Source organism: Zootoca vivipara, chromosome 9, assembly GCF_963506605.1.
Source record: "Zootoca vivipara chromosome 9, rZooViv1.1, whole genome shotgun sequence".
In the NCBI taxonomy this organism is placed as follows: Eukaryota; Metazoa; Chordata; class Lepidosauria; order Squamata; family Lacertidae; genus Zootoca; species Zootoca vivipara.
The window spans coordinates 28,445,853-28,468,684 of NC_083284.1; the positions used below are offsets into that span (position 1 = coordinate 28,445,853).

Below are 22,832 nucleotides of genomic sequence, written 5' to 3' on the forward strand. Positions count from 1 at the left end.
ATTGTACAGCCGCAGAACTGATACTTCAGGCTTCATGGAGCTCCATGGCTTTGCACTAGCAAAACTGATTGGACTATTCTTGACACAGCCATATGCTTGAGTGAGTGATAACTGCTAAATACAAATGACATGATTCAATAAAGTCAGTTACTATAAGCCTTTTAAACTAGAAATCCCATGTGTGCCTGTCAGTGCAATTGACAGCTGAAAGTTCGCTTATGAAGATCTCAAACTAGACTTGACAGAACAATGAAGCTCAAATTACATCTACACAGAAGCAGCAACTTGTAAAATATGTTTGACCTACCTTACAGTAGTCTATATCACTTACAGAAGGGACACAAAAATACCTCCTGATTGTGTCTGTGACAGCTCAAAAACCTTTTGTACAAGTAGCCTATTTGTTGGTGCACAAGCAGCTAACTCCAAAGAGGATGCTGTAGACAAAACTGTCGAAAGGATATCAACCTAGAACCATATTTATTTTTTAAAAAACTTTTGTTCCCTACAAAGATGACACCTTGGTGCATTATTTGCTTCTTTGAACATTAACTGGCTTATCCAAGTAAGAGAATTTACAGGCTTTCCATTAATAATTATGACAAACTACTTGCTGAAAAAGTAATGTAGTTAGCAAATTATTCATACCCCACTCTTGGTCTTTATAATAAGAATATAAAAAAATGAATATGAATGACAGATTCATTGCACAAGCCTAATTCTAAACTGTGCAGAATTCCATGGGGTAAAAATTCTTCCTAGCAATTTAATTACATGTTCCTTGACTTAATCAGATGTTGAATACCATTCTGAGATTTTGTTTCCTCTGGCATTGGCATTTACAAATATTGCATTAGTGCTAACATAGCATTTCAACAAGAATTACTCACATTGCTTGCTTTTGATTTGCTTTCCACAATAGCAACCCAAAGTCATAAACCATGCTGTAGCAGTTGAGACAGCATGTCCCCATATCTCATTCTCCATAGCACAGTGGCACTTGAAAAATATTCTAGAATTTCAATATCAGTTCTGAATTTAATCAAAACGTTTATAAACCAGAATAAACTTTGCTTGCAAGAGCCATGCTAGTTAACAGAATTGAAGTCAATTTACCGGGTTAAGAAAAATCTAGCCACTATTATAATATTACTAAAGCATAATAAAGTGCTGCACAGACTTAGCAATCTCTCAATTACCAGTACAAGTTACTTACTTTATTGTCCTAGGGTGACATTTGCTGAGTTACCAAGGCTTTCTATGGAACCTACTCATGTGTAGTATACATCATAAGGCGGATTAAGGTAATTCAAAGTACCATCCTCAATATGTAAAATTTCAAACTAGACTGTGAGAATGTCTGAGGAGTGAGATACAGTGAGTTTATACTATTATTTCAGAGGGCAGCAACTCACTGATTGTTTCCTTAGCGAAACCAACTGTTTCCCCATATTCTGGCAACAAAACATTTACACCCTGTGCAGTGCAAAGCTAAGCATGTCTACTCAGAAGTAAGCAGGCTGGAATTTACACCCAGCAAGTGTGCTTTGGATTGCAGTTTTATTTAACTATCTACTTCACCACATGATAGCGCATTCAGAAAGAACTCTTACCTATAACAGAATGGCGATGGATTTGGGTGACAATTTGCCCTTCTAAAATGTTCTTATAAAATCCACCCGCAGTATGTAAACTTATGTTGATTCTAGCCTCATGTAATTTAGGGTACCTTTTTTTTTTGTCTGAACAGAAATACAAGACACCATGAAAAAAGTGATTATGTGAACACATTAGAGTTTTGTGTGTGTGTCCTGTGTTCACTAATCAGGTGAGAAGTCTGGAGTTTATACTCCTGCAAAGGAAACACTAGACACTCTTTCGTGCAAGCCAAGATTAGCTGTCAGTTTCTCCATGGACATTTTCCATGTGTACTTTGAGGTAGTCGTTTCTTGTAAACTTTTTGTGGCATAGCTGGCATTCTGCCATGGGGCGATTGGGATTGTGAGTCAGTTTGTGCCGGATCAGCATTTTCTTCAGGCTGAATGACAAGTCACAAACCTAAAACAATGATAAAAAGACAAAAAGGAAACCAGTGGATTGTTGTTGATTCAGAAGAATATTTCAAAGGTAGACATTTGGGCACCCTACATTATATACAACCCAGATTAAGCAATAGGGTAACATTATTCACCATTTCTGAACCAGGGAAATGCTGGTAACGTTATTAATCTTTTATCTAATCATATAAGAAGGCTTTAGCTATATCTCTAGATTGCTGCCTCCTTTTTTTCCTGGAGAACACAGCAAGGCTGTGTGGATTTCTGAGATCAGACAGTTTGGATATAAAGAAGGTAACCATTCCTTCACTATTTTGCTGCTCATCCTCTCTAACGTTAAGCAAGTGACTACCTCTCATCCTCAACTCCCCATTTGTAAAATGATAACAGTAAGTATAAGGCATTGGGAAGGTGTTGTTCTCAAACCTGGGCTTCTACCAGTTATCCTGTTACCTTAGGTCACTCAGTCAACCAGCCTGACTAGGCCTTGATGTCAAGGTTGCCCACTAAGCCGTAGAACTATGTACTGTTAGCCTGAAGATGGACGGCTGACTTCATAAGTCAATGGAGACATGTCACCGAATATAAAACCTTATTGCAACAAGATTCTCTCACTTGCCCAGTCTCGTATATGAGCCTGACTATCTTGCCATTGTTAGCCTGATCTGGTGCTGACCATCCCATTTGTCCCTGGTTCACTTGACTCTCTCCTACCTGAATCAAAATGGGATCCTAGCTGTAGTTTGCGGTAAAGGTAGCTTTCACATGCTTACAGAATATTCCTTTTAAGAAGCCAGGTGTTTTTCCCTAAGAGAAGCAAACTCCAAAGAGAGGGGGAAATGTTCCCCAGACAAAAAAACCAGCAGTGAGAAAAACTAGTGAGAAAACTAGTACAGCAATTGCATGGAGGAGAAATCATCACTCCACAAGCCAGTAACCAGGGGTGGACCAATAGCAACCACAGAATAAGACCAAGCCAGCCATAGTTGTCTCTACTGTCTCTACTGAAACACTTAAGAACCTGGTAAGTTGCTCATCTGTGTTCACTAAGAGAAGTATGAAGAACAGGAAGTGGAAGTCACTTCCACTAGGCTTGACAACATTTGAAGTGGCCCTGAAGTTATCCTTTGAAAAGTATTTGATCTTCAGCATAAGCAGATGGTCATATTTACCTCCATGCTGCTGATTTCTGTATCTCAAACCTCTGATAAAGAGAAACGACAAGGCTAGGATGTTATTTTTCTGGACAGTTGGTAGCAATATCTGTACTTCCTGCTCCCTCCCAAAGTAATTTTCTGGTCTAAGGGTTTAATTTAACAATAATATAACTACTTGTGCTTATGAACTGCATGAGAAGTAAAACCGAGGTGAGGCTGATGTTTGAACAGTTTCTCCCCTACTAGGGAGTTAAGCAATGTTCTATCTTCCCAAGGATATCTAGTATTATTCATTGTGCAAGCAAAAATAATACAATGACATACTGAATGAGAAAACATACAACACATCCTGACTGCTGAGTCTTTCTCTGTAAGACCAATGATTAATGAACTGCTTTCCACGAACCCTTTGGAAACAGTACCAGCATATTTCTGTCAAGGAATACGGTAGGAATGCTGGATCACATCATTTACAGGTATAATTTTAAGGAGTGCCATTTAAACACTGGAAGAAAAGAGTATTTGCCCTAAAAGGTATTTGTCTCAGAAACTCTTATTCTTTCCTCACTATGTTCAATGACAGGCGCTGTCCAATGGTCAGTTCTGCTCCAAATGGGCCTATTTTAGTAGATTAGGAGTTTGAATATAGAGGCTTACTGCATTCCCAGTTACTGTATCAGAAGACCTAAGGATAAGTGCAATGCAATCAGATGATCACTACCCACTTCTAGGAAAAGCAGTTGTGTGCAACCTCTACAGTGCACCATTAAATTAAACAACCACAGACCCAAGTATTCCCTGTGACCAGACTGGAATTTTCAAAATGGCTAGGGCTTTCTCTTTGTAATAGGTGTCAAGGGCTGGGGAAGAACAAGCAACGAGACAAATCCTCTATCTCCTAATGCTTAACACACTACTGCAAAGGGCCGGAGAAGGCAAGGCACTATTGCAGCTTCATACTGTAATGGCTCCTTCTGCCATGCATGCAAATGGCAGTAGCCATATTAGTCTTTTGCAGCAGAAACAACAAGACTTAAGACTTTCAGGTAAATTCATACTTTCAACTACAAATTTGGTAGCTCTGCTTGGAACAAACTAGTTTTAATGATGGCAAGGAGATGGAGGATCCAGTGCACTGTGAATCATCTCTATGGAAATGAGGGCGATCATCATAGAATCATGGATTTGGGACCCAATGGTCACCCTACAGTTGCCTACAATGCAGGACACGGCATGGGTGTGGAACTTGTGGCTCTCCAGGTGTTGCTGGACTACAGCTCCCATCATCTGTGATCCTTCACCTTACCAGCTAATGGCAGTTAGAAGCCAACAACATCTGGAGGGACAGATGTTCCCAACCCTGATTTATAGCATGCAGTAGTCTTTACGGTCCCATAGCCTTTAGCAAAATCAGTTCCATATAGATAGATAGATAGATAGATAGATAGATAGATAGATAGATAGATAGGATCCTATTTTTGCCTTTCAGTGGCGTCTTGTACAAATGTTGGTAGTGTGATATAACGTAATTCTCTTAAGTGTGTGTGTGGGATGTTTGTGTGGATGCAGCTTGCCATTAATGCAAGGACATGTAAATAGATGTGCATGAACGCTAAGGCAGCATGCAGCGCGCAGCCGACCGTTTTACAGACTGCACCAGCTGTACTGTATTTTGAACTGCTGATAAAGATATAATTAAAACAAAACACAAGTGAAACAAAAGAGCAGGCACTGTCTTGGCTTCTAAATCAGTGAAGGACAGGCAATTTCAGAGTAAACAAATACAGCTGGGTGACTAGGGCCTTCAGCAATGTGTGATAATAGGCTCAGTCAGTGATCCTTACTATGGAGTACATGGGAAATGCCATGTCCCCATTCTCACCTGGGACATGTTGAAGGGCCTGCAATCTCTGCCTTCCCTGTGTTGTTATAACATGGTCAAATGGAATCATGTGGACCACTGGACCACACTGATTAAATACTGACTGTGACTTTTGCACACTTAAATGGCAAGTATAAAATGCCTCTTTTACCAAAATCATGAAACCTCTAACAGATGTAGATGCTGCAAATAAACACATTTAACCCAGTAAGTACTACCGATGACCACATTTGCATGAATGTATATGTTTATGCAGCATCATAGACACATCGTTCATCTTCCTGGAAATAAATTCTAGGAATATCATCTTCAGCAGATGTGCTGTGTCAAATTCTGCTACCAGTAAGTAGTTCTTAATGAGTCTCAATCATACAAGTGATGACAGTTTAACAATGGCACATTATCTTTGCAAAATGAGAAGAATAAACTGCTTACAGATGCACACTTAATACCTATCCCTCGCTGAGCATTAAATTCTTCTTGATATGCTATAACTGTAACATTTCAAAAGCCTGCAAATAAATAAAGAAGTGTGCACTGCCAAGGTTAAAACAAAACAAAGAAACCGTACAAAGAGTTTGCAAAGTGATAGCTGCAATGCATGGAGAAAATTATAAGATGGGTTGCCTCAAATAAGAAAGGTGAGTCATGCAAAATACAACTTTTCTGTGACATTCTGAAAAATTGAAGTTTGAAAGCAGTTTTTTATTAGCTGAGATGCTGTTCTAGATTCTAGAATCTAGCATCAAAAGCTGAAAAAAGGCTTTTGAAACATGCTGAGAAAGAATTTAATGTAGCTAATTTAATGTTAAAGGTAAAGGGACCCATGACCATTAAGTCCAGTCGCAGATGACTCTGGGGTTGCGGCGCTCATCTCGCTTTACTGGCCGAGGGAGCCAGCGTACAGCTTCCAGGTCATGTGGCCAGCATGACTAAGCTGCTTCTGGCGAACCAGAGCAGCACACTAAAACACAGTTTACCTTCCCGCCGGAGCGGTACCTATTTACAAACAAACAATCTTTATTACGGTCCATAGACCCAACAATTCGTTACAAAGCGATTCCCAATAAGGACATCCTGCCTTCAGGTTTCAAAAACATTTTGTTCAAACCTATAGTTGGGATCATTGATTCTTGCAACCACCGATAGAAACTTCGCCACTGCTAGTGTTCTAGCATTTGACCGGTCTTCCAATAGGAACTTGATATAATACTCCTCCGATTTTCCTGGGATCGGGGCTAACCTATTTATCTACTTGCACTTTGATGTGCTTTTGAATTGCTAGGTGGGCAGGAGCTGGGACCAAACAACGGGAGCTCACCCTGTCGCAGGGATTCGAACTGCCGACCTTCTGATTGGCAAGCCCTAGGCTCTGTGATTTAGACCACAGCGCCACCCGCGTCCCTAATTTAATGTTAAATGGGTTTAAATGTTTAGTGTGAGAATTTAAACGGGAAGTTTAAGTATATGTATGCTAAAAGCTGGATAGAACAAGGAAGCATCTCAGTATGAGAAATGTACACTTAGAGTTGAATTGCACGTTCAGAAATATCACATGGCACAGCCTTTCCTTGTGCTGTACCAGTTCAGACAGCAAGTTGAGGATCATATGTTTGAATGATCATCCTCCCTATGCAAAAATCTTTTGTGAAGGGAAAGGGTTCTAGCCTTCTGCCAGGTGTGTCAGCTTCCCCCTGTTTTGAAATATGTCATACTTAGAAGTGGCTCAATGGGTGGAGCAGAGCTGACATACTACATTCCTGGTAGATAGGCTGCTATTGCTTCTCAGGAAGGAGAGGGCAAGGCAGCAGTGTAAATGCAACAGCAAAATCAAAGTTCGATCTCCCTGCCATCTCTTCTCTCTAAGTAAGCAACCCACCTGCCAGGAAGCTAGTGCAGTGGCTCTGCCTAGGGCTGGCCCAAGACATTTTGTCGCCTGAAGCAAACAGTTCCCCATGTCCACCAGGGAAGAAGGGTTAAGTGTAGATCTACATCAGGAACAAGGGGGTGGGATAAAGATCTACTTTAGACACAAGGGTGGGGGGGGGAGACCAGCAGGGTCCTACTCCCCAAGAGGCCACTGTAGAGGTGGCATTGGGGTTGAGGGGTGCAGAGCCGGCAGATCCAGTATCCAAGGAGCATGTCCTAGCTGTTGCTGCTACCACAGCAGCAGCAGGCAAGGCATTCCTTGGAGGCTGGATCTGCTGCCCCTATGGATCTCGCTGCCTGAAGTTGTTGCTTCACCTTGCCTCATGGGTGGGCCAGCCCTGTCTCCCTGTAGCATGGAAACTGGAAGGGGAAGAGGAGCAGAAAGTATTTTTTTAATGCCCTGTGGGGTCTTCTGTCCAAGAAGCATGTTTAAAAGTGTGGTGGAAGAAGGATACAGAGCCCCCTCAGTGGAGAGATGGAGCACACATACACAATGTGGTGATGTCACCGAAAACAGCAACCCTGGATGAATTCTACTGTAACACCTAACACTGAGTAATACCTAGAATAGCTTACCTCATAGATTGCTGCTATCATATCTACATGGCCCATAGGGCATTCTTGGCAGCTATGCCAAGATGTGGAAATGTTCCATGTGTGGCAGTAATAGATTATCCTGCCTCTAAGGTATGTTGTATGCTACAGCAGCTGGTGCAAGCAGAAAATTCATCATGGGGATGCCTTTTTCAGTGGCATCCCTGTGGGCAGTGCAAGGTCTGTTATATTACCAAAGGGTAATTCTTTGCACATTCTTTGGCACACATTTTGATTCTTAAAGCACTCTAAATGAAGTCTATGCATGTTGAGTCCTTTAAGAATCAAATATTTTCAAGCAAAAAGCTGGTATTTGCTCAGTCATACACACATCCTTTATTTGAACAAACCTATTTCTATACTAGTTTTTTAAATAAAAAAAACTGAGCAGTATTGAACAAAGTTTTACTCAGAGTAGTCTCACTGAAATTAATGAACATGACTAAGTTAGGTCTGTTAATTTCAATTGGTCTACTCTGAGTGAAAATTCATGAAATACTATCCATCTGGTGTCAATTGTTACAGACTGTTAAATACAACAGTGGTACTGTTCAGGCTTTTGAAAACTTCTTGCTAACCAAACAAAATATGGAACAACTACTGTACTGAAATTTCAATGAGATCTTCATCCATGCCCCTGCCAACTTTCATTATGCATTTAGTTGGTGATTTTTTTTAATGATCTGCTTTGCAAATACTCTAATAAAAACCTGCAATTCATATATTTATTCTGTTCAAGCACACAAATGTTCAACCAGTTCATAAAGCTTACTACAGTTTAACATACAATATTTCTAGCTAACATTAGGATTGCACACACACAGGACACTTTTCTTGCTACTTAGTGCAATCTTATACAGGCCTGCACAGAACTAAGTCCTGCTGAGTTCAATGGCTTTTTTTTGTAGGTAAGTGAACAGGGCAAAAATGTTGCAATGGCTCAAGTCAGCCATCATGCCAAATCATGATCTTTGCAGACCATAGTTCAGAATCCAGACCATGAATTGAGCTTCCAGACCTAGGGTTGTATTCAAAATCAGTCATACTCAGAGCAGACCCACTGAAATTAACAAATATGGCTACCTAAGGTTCATTAATTTGAATGTGTTTGAGTAAACTTTGGTGTTCCTCTGTTTCAGTTATGATCTATTCAAAAATTCAGTACCATCTGCATGCTGCAACAATATTTTTAGGCTTAGCAATGGCCCTAGCAGTAGTTTGTCCATGATGAATTCAGGCTGTGGTTTGCAAATCAGCTTTGGTTCAAACATATTGCCAACGCCTGGTTTGGCTTTGCAAATCATGGTTTTGCATTATTCTGAATGCAACCAATATTTTAATCTGGGTAGACATTATAGAAGCTAGTATGAAAAGGGGGGAAAACAAAACAAAAAACAATGCACACACAGTCTCCACACACTGCATTTGGATGAGAATGGAAAAAACTAGAGTGGGAAAGAATTGCCCCTACATTTAATTCTCATTATAGAAGGAAAGGAATATTTACATTTTAAAAGGATCTTTTTCTTAATGCACAGGAGTCTTGGTGCTTTGTTACTGCAGAATTCTCCTGAGGCACATAAAAGTGTTTTACTGCAATAAGCGAAACTTGAGCTCATTTAAATCTTTGTCACTAAAGGCATTTCTCAATGCTAATTGCTGAATTAATATTAACAACAGAAACGCCTCATGTTACCCATGGTGTCTGTTTCTCACAGAATTATGCTAGTTGCTAGAGTTCAGTGAACCTTTCAGATTCTCTTACAAATCAGTGGAAATAGAAAAAAAAGTAAATAATAATCTCACTGGGCCTCTAAAAGTTAAATCTCTGAATGTGGAATGAGAACATGTCCAGAGAATGGCAACAAAGATGGTGAGGGACCTGGAGACTATGAGGAAAAGTTGAAGGAGGTAGGTATGCCTTGCATGGAGAAGAGACAATTAAGAGGTCACCTGATAGCCATCTTCAAATATTTGGTTGACACTTAGCAGATGGAGCAAATTTGCTTGAGCTGCTTGTCTGTGAGGTCGTCCAGTGTCTTGGCCAAAAGCCAGTGGTCAGTGTGTTGGCATGTGATCCAAAGTGGTAGGTCCAAATCAGCATTGTTCAACCTTGGGTTCCCAGAGGTTGCTAGTCTACAGTTCACATCATCCCCAACCAACTTAGCCAATGGTCAAGGATGATGCGAGTTGTAGTCCAGCAACAGTGGGGACTCAGAGTTGAAGAGCACTGGTCCAAATGACAAGAAAGGGGATTTCAACTAAAGTTAGGAAGCACTTTTTGAAGTTACAAGCTATTTAACGGTATGAGCTGGATCAGACTGCCTAGGAAGCTGGGGGACTCTCCTTTAGTGGCAGAGGCTGATGGCCAACTATCAGAAATGCCTTAAGAGCAGATTTCATGCATCTTCAAAGGGTTGAACTAGATGACTTTGAGGCCTTTCCCAACTCGTATGATTCTGTGGATTGAGCAGATATACAGGGCCGTCTTGAGCAGATCGCGCGCCCTGGTGCTGAGGGGCGGAGATCACTCCGCCGCCCGCCCCGCCCTCGCAGGGCACAATTGGTTTCCGCGTGGCTTCGGCGCACGGCGCCCTCCTTGCCAGGCCGGCACCCAGCTTGCCAGCCCCCCGCCCTGGTGCACTGCGCCACCGGGGGTCTATGTAGAGCCGGCCCTGCAGATATATGCTGTCCCTGGTGAGCATGCAAGTACACAAATACTTCAGTTTGTGAGGTCCATATTGAGGACAGGGTATGTTTTGCTTCAAAGCATAAAAGTTCAAAGATAAATGATTGCACTATACAGCAGATGGAGAAGAGACTTCAGCAGTAATGTGTAATAGTAGTTGGGTAAATGATGCACTGGCCATGATCCTTACAGTGCAATACTATGCATATTCACTCAGAAGTAAGTCCCTTTGTGTTCAATGAGATTTACTCCCAGCCAGTTGTGCATAGGATTTCAGCCACAATGTGAAAGTGGAGATGTCAGCAGTACACAAAAGTATGCCTACGAAATGCTTTGAGAGTATGCAGTCTGTCCCAGTTCTAAGTTCTCCTTGCTCATCTGAACATGAAATCCTTGTCAAGAAAGCATGTGATCATGATCTAGGCAGGATCTTGAATAAAACTGGCATGCGGGCAGATATGCTTTCTAGCCAAAATTCTAGATAAAACTCATATTAACACAAGTGGAATTTATTACAGAGAAAAAAGGAATGTCTTCTTCTCATACTGGTACAGGTACTGCTCCTCCCTGTGTGTTTAGACATCTTTTAAAAGTACAGTACCATCTTTTGTGGTGCTAGATCATCACCATGAGATTAAGAACCTAGTAGAATTAAACTCCAGAGAATGGTGCTTTAACAATTCCTCATCCCTTTAGACAATTACTCAAAGGGGAAAAAAGGAATGGCCAAAAATTTAAAGCCACTATCCTAACTTTTTGATGCTAACTTTTCTAACGAAACCAAGCATTTTTACTAGGTATTTTAAGAGCCATGAACTTGGTTCTTAATTTCCTCTAGCTGACATCACTTCCCTAACCAGAAGGAAAACAGGGTCAAACAAAAAAAGATGTGGTCTCAGAAACATTTCCCTAAATATACATTCTTGATGTGTGCATGGAGTCTACACATGTAATTATGGACACTAACATTAGGGAAAATTGCTATGGGGAAAATGACACAGACATTGCAAGCAGTTTGGAAACTAAGGCTTGCAGTCCTACTTACTTAAAGGACCAAACTGGACATTATGAGAAATGCATGACTATATTTCACATATTCATGTTTTTTTAAATATAATTAAAGAGCAGTGTCAAACGAGAGGGAGATCATACACCAATGGCAGCTTCCAATGGCAGTGGGAATACCAGCTTCAGGGGTGGCAATTTTCAACAGAACCTTCAGGGCCGTCTCAAACCGGTCGGGCGCCCTGGCGTCGTGGCACGGAGATCGCTCCGGCGCCCCCGCCCTAGTGGGCGGGCGCAGTGTGCAGCGCCCTCCTGCCGGCCCGGCACCCTGGTGCCCCACACCACCGGGACTACCCCTAGAGCCGGGCCTGAGAACCTTAGTGTGGGATGAAAGGGTTAGCTACCATTACTGCATGCCAGTTTCTGATAGGAGACCTCAAGGTTGGTACCGCTGTGGCGGGAAGGTAAACTGTGTTTCCGTGCACTCTGGTTTCCATCACAGTGTTCCATTGCACCAGAAGCAGTTTAAGTCATGGTGGCTATATGACACAGAAAGCTGTCTGTGGACAAATGCCGGCTCCCTCGACCTGAAAGCACCGCAACCCCATAATCGCCTTTGACGGGACTTAACCATCCAGGGGTCCTAGGTTGGTATTTAAATGTTTAAAAAGCCGTGCGTATTTATGCATCTCATATAGCATTTATTTTGGTCTTTACTTGGGTGTAAGCTCTATACAGCACAATGTTACTTATTTTGCATACATTTGCCTAGGAGTAAGTCCCACAGAACTCAATGCAGTTTCTTGTTAATGGATAACCATAGGGTTATGCTGTTAATATGTATTTGCAGTAACTGCAATAAAATAAATTATTGTTGTGTATTGATTCAAAGGATATTATATCTGTATTACTATTGTCTGTATTTGCATTAGGGTAAAGTAACTGCCTTTTGGTTCCAGAAGGTACAGCTACTATTGGTTCATTTAAGCTGCTTTATTTGGATCCTCTGTCTTATTGGTTTCCTCCAAAAGGCAGCACTGTGATTGCCTGATATTGTTCCCTCCAAAATGTATCCCTTTCTAGCTAGTCCCCCGTCCTTATAAATGTAGCTTTCCTCTCCTCAGAGCTTAGTCTTGTTTGCTTTAATAAAGAAGTGTTACTAGAGAACTGTCTCCAGCATATTATGTCAAGAGAGCTGAAATCACGAACCCCACGTCACAACAATTATAATCCCAGACCAGTTAACCACCAAGTTTAAACTGTCAAAAGAACAGACACTCTAAACAAAACAGAGGAATTGCTATTGTGCAAAAACAATTCTTAAATGATGTGGATAGCTCAGTCGGTAGAGAATGAGGGCTGTGGGTTGACGCTCCACAATGGGCAAAATATTCCAGGGTGCCTAAATGATCCTTTTAGTCCCTTCCAACTCCATGATTCTATGTACACCATACAATCAGTAAACATACTAGGATGTCCTTAGCAAAGCAAGCAACAAAAAGCAAAAAAGCAACAATAATAAAATTGTCTGAGTGAAATTTCACTAATTACTCAATCTTTAATTAATCAAAGATTGAGAAACCTTGTATGCAAATGTTTCTTGGACATACATTTACTCAGAAGTATGTCCCATTCAGTTGGACTTACTCACAGGTAAGTGTGCAGCAGCAGTCAGTGGGAAGTACAGGCAGAGAAGTGTTGCTCACCTGGCTTCCCAACACTGAGCGCTGCTACCAATTATTGAGGAGAGAGATATGAGGAGAACAACATAAGGCAGGTGGGGTTGCAGGTGCATGGAACTGGCTCCGCTACATCTGAGCTGCCCTCAGCTCCCGCACCTTGCCCCTTCCCCGATCTGAAGCTGGCAGTGGCATTTGGCCTTGGAAAGCCAGGTGAGAAATGCCTCCCTACCTGTGCCACCCCACTGACAGCTGCTGTTGGCGTGGGTATGATTGCACCTTTTGGGGTTTATCTTTGGATTAAATGCAAATAGATCAAAAGGAAACCCAACTCACGTCACACTGGAAAGGCTTCTCCCCTGTGTGGGTTCTCATGTGCTCATCTAGGCCTCGTTTCTGACTGAAGGCTTTGTTGCACTCGGAGCACTGGTAAGGCTTTTCCTGTAACACAGTGAGCAAGAGAAGGAATTAAAGTGACTCGGTGAAGAGAGCAGGCTATTAACAGGACAGCATTCCATACTGGATGGCGAGGGCTTCGTATTAGTTTCACGAGACAAAGTTCAGTGCAGACACCGGCAAAATGAGCCTTTATAGCTGGTGGCAAAGCTCTAGAGGAAATGCCCTCTCTCAATATATCATTTGGTTATCAAAGTATGAAATCTATACAATCCAGTGTAACTGTTCCTACAATTATCATTCGTCATCATGATTGAGACAAAATTACAAATGCAAAATCACACCTAAAAACAATTCCATCCAGTTATTTAGCTATTGTAACAACTTCAAAGAAACCTGTTAAGTTCCATATCTCCATCTTCAACTTTCCTCCTTGCCTAAATCTTAAATTATGTCCACTTCATACCATTTCAATAAAACCCAGCAGGTACAGTACAACGCTACACTCACTATGAATTGAGTTCAATGGAGCTTACTCTAGGATAAGTAGGTATATGATTGCAGCCCTTATCTCTCACTCCTTCCATTTTGGGGCTATCTACATTTTTGTAACGAAAATTTACTGAATACCCCCTCAAAATAATTCAGCAGCAATATGAGCTGTCTTCCACTTTAACAATTTCTCTGTCTTTCATAACCATGTTTTTCAGGGAAGTGGGTGTGTCTGTTTTTCCATAACTTTTAATATGAATAACTAAAAAACACAATGTCTCAGAAAACTTGATTTACAACCTATTTTCAAAAGAAACATTTTGATTGAAGCCATTTTAAGTCTGTCAACCATAATACCAATGACCACAAGTGCTAGGGTTTTCCAGAATCACAGAATTAAAGGTAGTTATCTGTGCATACGATATGGAAAGAAATTGTGGGAAGTCTATACACTGAAAGTTTGAGAGGCTGTGGGCGCGTTCTTCAGTTTAACTGACAATGCTGGACAGATATTCCTGTCAAGAACCCCTCCCATCCCCACACATCACCTATATTAATAATATTAATATTTCTACAATACTTCAGTGTTAGTTTTAAACTCACCAAATGCATGATGAAATTACTACTCTGAATAAGAACTCCTCAATGTAGTCTCAACATACTCCTAATGATGGAGCTCTTTTGTGTAAGTTTTTCCTTTCAGTGAAATGTTTATCCACTTTTGTGGCTTTTTAATATTTATTTTACTTTGGGTAACCAGCATTTTTTTATATAAAAAATACATCAGAATAGGTCTATTTCCTAGCAAACAAGATATTTAGAAAAGAATCTTGCGGGTCCTGTCTTCAGGCTTTTGCGTCAATAAGATTTCCCCCCCTCCCTGACTACAGATTGAGTAAATACTCCACAGACAGGCCCCTGTAATTTTTACAGAAGTATATGTCTCAGGCATATGAAAAACAGGCATCACCAACATAGCCTTAATTTGTTTTGTATTGTAGTTAATGCAAACCACATTTGGTGTAAGCCCTCTGAAAATCCATTTTATTATCTGCATGTGCTGCTCAGTAAAAAGCTCAAAATAAAGTGTAGTAAGCAGTTCCATATCTGAGATGCAAAGAAATGCAGATAAGTATACAGAACAATCACAGCCATGGGATTACTGATCATGCCTCACAAATGTTTTGTTTATCGTTTGCCTGCACTGCGATTTGAAGATGCTGTCTCGTCCACTCTGGGTGAATGGCTCACTCCAGCTCTGAAAGTGACTCATAAGAAGAGGACATTTGAAGGAGGAAACCCTTATGAAAAGGGGGGAAAAACTCTGAGAAGAAAACACTCCATTCCAAGAAAACAATTATCTGGGCTGAGGCCAACAGGAGCAAGCATTTTCATTGTCTTTTTTTCTGAGTTTAATGTACTTAAACCTATTTCTGTCAGAGACACTGCTTCAACTGCAGTATCCGGCAACTTCACTGCTAGCAGGGCAAACAGACAGAGCGACACACAAAGAAAAAGGAACCTATCACAGTGCAATGAGATTTTTTCCTAGTGCCACTCAACTCATCCGGCAAGCCAAGAGGACCAAAAATCTACCTGGCTTTAATCCAGATATCTTTCTAATGTAACCTCAGCCCAACCCACAGCTGCAATTTATGAAATAAGGCTGCCCCCTAAGTCTCCCATAACCTAGCATGTCATTTCTTTACCCATTCCTATGTAGGGCTGGTTCACACATCTTTCAGTGAATGTACATTATGTGGTTAGATAGGGATGGAGTATGGCTCAAGGAAGGAGCGAAGAAAGAAAGACTGGTGGCAAGATAATTTCTTCAACCTAAAGTTTTAATATATGGCCAAGAGATGTGTTTTCAATGTGTTGGTTCACATAAAAGAGACAGGTTATAGAGTTTCCTTTATTACATATGCTTTGATTTATGATTGACATATTTTATATTTACTAAGCTACTTAGCGACAGCGACAATGATCCATACCCACAACCCATTTTTATATTCCTGTCATCAATAAACGCAAACACATGGCATTCCTTTACTTTGGCGAGTGGAAGTAGTTGCTTCTATAATCTGATAGATGCTCCATAAACAGTTGGAATTTACAGTCCTAGCAGCCATTCAGTGCCTGTGAAATCCATTTTTTATTATCTTCCAGATGACCTTCTGTTTGTTGACAGTTAAGCCACCCCTCCCTTTCTTTTTCTGTGCTTTGAGATCTTTTCATCTTTCTTTTAATGTCTTTGGTGTCCCCATTGTCCTTGCTAATGGCATTAATTCTCTTCCCAAATTGTTGCTATAGTTTTTATCTTTATGTTTTGTATAGATTTACTAGTGTGGAGAACTTGCCAGGCGACATCTTTTTCCACATTGTTAATGTTCTCTTGGTGCCTGAAGTATCAGTTACTTGAAATAGAAACTTGGAGGGTTGTTATTATTTACAGTCCTTGCTTTTGTTTAGTGGAACATTTTCTTTAGAAGAGGAAAGGTTTGCAGAAATAAAAGTTGCTTCTTTGGGCTTACTCCAAGTTGGCTAAAATGTTCATACAGGCATGCAGTACCACCCTCTCAAGAGATCATACCGGCGACTTCCGGTGAGCTGCGGTCATCGAAGGAAGCGCGGGATAGCCCTCCGGGGAATCCCGAACTTAACGGAGCCTTTAGAGGTCACGCGAAGGCTACGCGGACCTCAAAAACCTCAGGGGGGGTTACCCTGAGTGTCGTGGCACCCAGCAGCGCCCTGCGTGCTCTCCTTCACCCGGTTTTTACTGCGTGGGAGCCGGGAGAAGGATTGAGCTGCGGGCGCGAAGGGGGAGAGACCACTGACTCCGTTAAGTGCAGTCTCTGGCTTCCGATGGTAAGCAGCAAGCTTCCTTAAATTATAATTAATCTGAGGAATAAAGAAAGCTGAAATAAATTCTGGATTGAAGTTAACAATCGGATTGATGAAGCTGTGGGGCGCAAAAAGGGAGTCCGTCCCAACAGCGGGGAAAAATGGCGCAGAGAAGTGATCGTAGGAGCTGAGCGACGGAAAGTGAAACTATTTGCCTGCGGAGTGAGTTTTTCAGAAGTCCTTGATTACATTGTAACAAGGCAATTTCTTTAGGGTGGAAAAGAATTGCTTAGAGCTTTTATATTGTTACCTTGTCCCTTTCCTGGGGGTGGAACTGCAAGTGATCTGGGAACTTTATATTTTCTGCGCTCTAGCCCTGAATGCAGAGGAGCTTTGAGTTGCCTGAGTGCTTTGCCTGTATCGCTGCAGCACCGAAGGGGAGAAAGACGGAGGCTGCCCCTTTTGTTTTCTTTGCTATAATTAAGAACAAAGTAAAAACGTTTCCCACCAACTGAGAGGCTGGAAAGGGGGGGGTCGACTTTGGATTAAGCCAGCAAGTGGCTGAAGAGGGGTTTATTGCTGGGGGACTGCGGATCTGGGATTCTCCCTTATTTGGATTAAGCCTACAAGTGGCTGAAGTATTTGGCTTTTTTTTTCTCTTTCTTTTTTTTTTGGGTTTTATTGGAGCGAATTGTGGATTAAGCCTATAAGTGGCTGAAGAGTTGCGAGACTTGGCTTCTTTGTTTCAGGTTCCAAGGGTGCTTTGACTGCTGGAGGGATAAAGAAGGAACTTGCTAGAAGGGTTTGATTTATTGTAACTAGAAACTGCTGGTTCTCTGTCTCTGGGAGTGGAAAAGTACTGGAAAGACTTGAGGTTTCAGAGTAATCCACCCAGTGGCAGACGGAATAACTGTTGATTCTAGGTATTGGAATTTATTACAGCGCCATCTGGGGGTGGTTGGATTATTGCAGGTAAATTGTAGGAATTTATTAATACTGGTCCCCCTAGTGGTGAAGAGGGGAATTTCCCCTCTTTCCTGTTTTTTTGTAGAAGAATGGCTGGTAAAGAAGAAAGGAAGGCAGCAAGCACACCAAAAGATAGAAGAGGTTCGAAGCAAGAAGAAGTCAAAGATTTAGAAGCTCTATGGCAAAAAATTAAAGATGAATTTAAACATAGTGAACAACGAATGGATAAGAAATTGGGAGAGATTGATAAGAAGATTGAAGGAGCGGTGGGAGAATTATCAACCCAAATAAAAGATCTGTCGGTGAGATCCAAAACAATGGAAGAAACAATCAAGAAGACCCAAAAAGAGGTAAAGGAGGTTAAAAAAGAGACTGACAAAGTGAAAGATAGTATGAAGAAAATGGACCGGGCACATGAACAAATGCTTGATAATTTGGCATTAATTGAAATGAAACAAAGGCAATTGAATTTGAAATTAAGGGGTATCCCTGAAGAATCAGGAGAAGATATTAAGTCAAGGATAATTGCCGAATTGGCGAAATGGATGGGAAAGACGGATGAAGAAGTGAGCCAGACAATTGTGAATGTATTCAGAATTAAGGTAAAATCAGCAAAGGCCAAGGCAAGGAAAGCACCTGGTGACTGCGTGGTGGTTCTCAATACAATGGAGATGAAAAATGAGATTTTAAGTTTGAGCTTCACCAACAAGCTAATCATCGGAGGCAAGCCTATAATCGTGTTTAAAGAAATTCCTGGAAGATTTTTGAAAAAACGTGACAATTATAAAGCAATGGTGGCCCTGCTTAGGAAAAATGGAATCCAGCATAGATGGGAATACCCCGAAGGAATAATGTTTTTTTATAAAGAGAAAAGACATGTGCTGACAAGTATGCATGACATTGGGAAATTCTTGAGAAAGTACGAAAAATTCTTGGGAGAGCTGAGCCCAGACCTGGTTATCCTAGCTGAAGCGACCGCAGAAGAGGAAGAAGAACCAAAACCACAAAGAAGGAGAAGAAAGAAAAAAGAAGGAGAGGAAGAGAAATCAGAAGAAGAAGAACAGGAAAAAGAGGAAGAGGATAAAGAGTCAGAGAGTGAAGAAGAGGAAGAAGATAAAGATTTAAGTAAAGAACCCGACCAAGACTAGATAAAATCTTATCTTCCTGATATTAGGAAGTAAAATGGCATCATTGAAGATACATACTTGGAATGTACATGGATTGAATAATAAAGCGAAAAGAAATAAAATTGATCATATTTTGAAGAAGAAAAATTTGGATATAATCTGTCTTCAGGAAACACATGTGGCGAAAAAACATAATTATATTCTTAGAAATAAAAGGTTGGGTAAAGAATTTATTAATTCAGTAGAAAATAAAAAGAGAGGAGTGGTTTTGTATATAAAAGACAAATTGGAACCAAATTTGATGTTTAAAGATGAAGAAGGAAGAGTGATAGCGGTCCAAATATCGACCCATGGAGAAAAAATGTTGGTGGTGGGAATTTATGCACCGAATGAGAACAAAGCGGAATTTTACAAGAATTTGGAAGAAAGGTTAGTAGAGTATATGGACCAAAAGATAGTGCTTATGGGTGATTTCAACGGAGTGACAGTACCAGAATTGGACAGGACAAAGAAAAGGAAGAATGAAGGCAAGTTACCAAAATCCTTCTTTGAATTGGTAGAAAACCTGGGCCTAGTGGATATTTGGAGGTTAAAGCATCCTACGCTTAAACAGTTTACATTCTTCTCAGAACCAAATCAAAGTTCTGGAAGAATAGATCATATATGGATCTCCAAAGAACTAGTACCCAGGGTGAGTAAAATAGAGATAATACCACGAACACTATCAGATCACAATTCAATATTCATGGAAATGAAAAGCAAAGATCAGAATTCCTTTAGGTGGAGAATGAATGAGGAGCTTTTCGAAGATAAAGAGGTGGTAGTAAAAGCTAAGAATATCCTGAAAGATTATTTTCATTGGAATTTACATAAAGACACTGGGCTTGATATGGTATGGGATGCAAGTAAAGCAGTAATGAGAGGCTTTCTAATACAGCAAAATAGTTTCCTGAAACGAAAGAAAGAAAAGAAGAAGGAGGAAATCCTGAAGTGTCTCATGGAAAATGAGAAAAACCTGATAGATAAACCAGAGAATCAACAAATCAAATATAACATAAAGATGCTACAGACACAATTCTCCATGTTGATCAGTCAGGAGATAGAATGGAAAATAAAGCAGATGAGACAAAAAAATTTTGAATTAGCGAACAAAACAGGAAAATTATTGGCATGGCAATTAAGGAAACGTCAAAATCAAAATACGATAGTGAAGATAAATATGGAAGGAAAAGTGACTGAGGAGCCAAAGGAAATAAAGAAAGCCTTTCAAAAGTTTTATAAAGAGTTGTATTGTAAAAAGAAAGAAGAGGAGAAGAAGATCAGTGATTATTTAAGCAAACATGGATTGAAACAAATCCCAGAAGAGGAAAGAAAGAAACTCAATAATAGGATAACAAGGCAAGAAGTACACCAGGCAATAATGAGAATGAAAGTAGGAAAAGCCCCAGGACCAGATGGATTATCAGCAAAATATTATAAAGTTTTAAATGAACAGCTGATACCGATTTTAGAAGAAGTGATGAATGATATTCTTGCAGGAGGAAAGATCCCAAATACATGGAAGGAAGCGTATATTACATTGATTCCAAAACCAGGAGCGGATGGCTTAGAAGTCAGAAATTATAGACCAATTTCTTTATTGAACAACGATTATAAGCTGTTTGCAGATATTATGTCCAAGAGATTGAAAGAAGTTTTGAATGAAATGATATATAAGGACCAAGCTGGTTTTCTTCCTGGTAGACAGTTAAAGGACAACGTCAGACATATAATAGATGTAATAGAATATCTGGAAACCAAGATAGATAAGCCAGCAGTATTAATGTTTGTGGATGCGGAGAAAGCATTTGACAATATATCTTGGCAGTTTATGAAGAAAAATCTGGAATCAATGGTTGGCAAAGATTCTTTTTTGAATGGGATTGAGGCAATATATTCAGAACAAAAAGCAAGATTGATAATTAATAACACATTAACGGAATATTTTGACATTACAAAAGGAACTAGACAGGGGTGTCCCTTATCCCCTTTATTATTCATCATGGTCCTGGAAGTACTATTGAATAGATTAAGAGATCTTTCAACTATTAGAGGAATTAAAGTAGGTGCAAAGCAATTTAAAGTGAAAGCCTTCGCGGATGATTTGGTCTTAACTCTAGAAAATCCTAAGGAAAGTGTTGCAGCGGCTATAGAAGAAATTGAGAAATTTGGACAATTAGCAGGATTTAAATTAAATAGACAGAAAACAAAGGTGATGGCAATGAATATGACGAAAGAGGAAAAGCAAGAGTTACACCTAAAATATGGGTTTGATGTGGCAAAAAAAGTAAAATACCTTGGAATATGGATGACAGCAAAGAACATTAACTTATATAGTGATAATTATGAACCAGTATGGAGAGAAATAAAGAAAGACCTGGAAAGGTGGACTAATATGAACATGTCATTCTTAGGAAGAATAGCAGCAATTAAGATGAATATCCTACCTAAAATGTTATTCTTATTTCAAACTATACCTGTGGTGAAGGGTACAAGACAATTTCAAGAATGGCAAAAGATTTTGTCAAGATTTCTCTGGCAGGGGAAAAAACCTAGAATAAAACATAAAATCTTGGTAGACAGAAAAGAAAGAGGTGGTTTCTCCCTGCCAGACTTAAGACTTTATTATGAAGCGTCTTGTATATGTTGGATTAAAGAGTGGATAACGTTGAAGAATACTGACCTGCTAGATTTGGAAGGTTTTAACAATAGATTTGGGTGGCATGCATATTTATGTTATGACAAAAAGAAGTCTCATACTGGGTTTACCAATCATGTGATAAGAAGATCTCTGTACGAGGTGTGGGAAAGAAATAAAATGCTGTTAGAGACCAAAAAACCATGGTGGGTTTCACCAGCAGAGGTATTAACAGTGAAGAAAGTAAATATGGAGGGGAGGTGGGCCACTTATGAGGAAATTTTGATAAGAACTGATAAAGGATGGAGACTTAAACCCTATGAAGAAATTAAAGGAGTTTTAACAGGATGGATACAATACCATCAAATAAATGATGTTCTTAGGGAAGACAGGAAAATAGGTTTTGAGGACAAAAGGTCCAAATTCCAAATAGAAGTGCTAGAAGGCAAAACAAAGCTTCTGTCAAAAATGTACAATTTGTTATTAGAATGGTATACGAAGGATGAGTTGACAAAAGAAGCGATGATCAAGTGGGCAAAAGATTTTGGGCACAATATTGATTATGACGCGTGGTTGAAATTATGGACTCAAACGTTGAGATTTACAGCATGTACTGCTTTGAAAGAAAATGTGTATAAGATGATGTATAGATGGTATTTAACACCAGTTAAACTAGCCAAAATGTATAGAATGAGTGACAAAACTTGCTGGAAATGTAAAGAGAGAGATGGTGAATTTTATCATATGTGGTGGACATGCGATAAGGTAAAAAGATTTTGGGAGATGTTATATAATGAGTTGAAAAAGATGTTTAGATATACTTTCCCAAAAAAACCTGAAGCATTTTTACTAGGAATAATGGGAGGAGAGATTAGAAAAGAAGATCAAGTATTGTTTATGTATGCGACAACCGCGGCTAGGACTTTGTTAGCCCAAAAATGGAAATTACAAGAAATTCCAACGATTGAGGAGTGGCAGATTAAAATGATGGACTATGCTGAACTCGCAAGGATGACTTGCAAGATCCGCGACCAGGGGGAGACAAGGTTTCAAAAAGACTGGAGTAAATATGTGGATTATATGGAGAAAAACTGTAGATCTTTAAAAACACTTGCAGGATTGAAATAAATCCTATGAATTGACCAAACAGTCAAAAAGGAACTGCAAAAATGTAGTAAACAAGAAACTCGCATGAAGGGAGGGGGGGAAGTCGTAGCTCGGCAGAGCAAAATGTTAGATGAAAATTTATAATGTTGTGTATAAAAGAATGTTTTTTTTTATTATTTTAATCGGATAAATTGGAAATTGAATAAAAATTATTTAAAAAAAAAAAAATCA

The 22,832-nt window shown here is 39.9% G+C and overlaps 1 protein-coding gene across 3 annotated transcripts in view; it reads right to left on the minus strand.

Moving 5' to 3' along the window:
- Nucleotides 1-463: 463 nt before the first annotated feature.
- The window catches only part of PRDM5 (PR/SET domain 5), a 93,737-nt gene continuing 71,368 nt past the window's right edge, over nt 464-22,832 (minus strand). For all 3 annotated transcript variants that reach the window (XM_060278571.1, XM_060278570.1, XM_060278572.1), the window contains exons 15-16: nt 13,329-13,433; nt 464-2,058 (exon numbers count right to left, since the gene is read on the minus strand). In XM_060278571.1, coding sequence (XP_060134554.1) covers nt 1,894-2,058; nt 13,329-13,433 — 270 coding nt within the window. In that variant the 3' untranslated portion in view covers nt 464-1,893. The remainder of the gene's footprint in view (nt 2,059-13,328; nt 13,434-22,832) is intronic.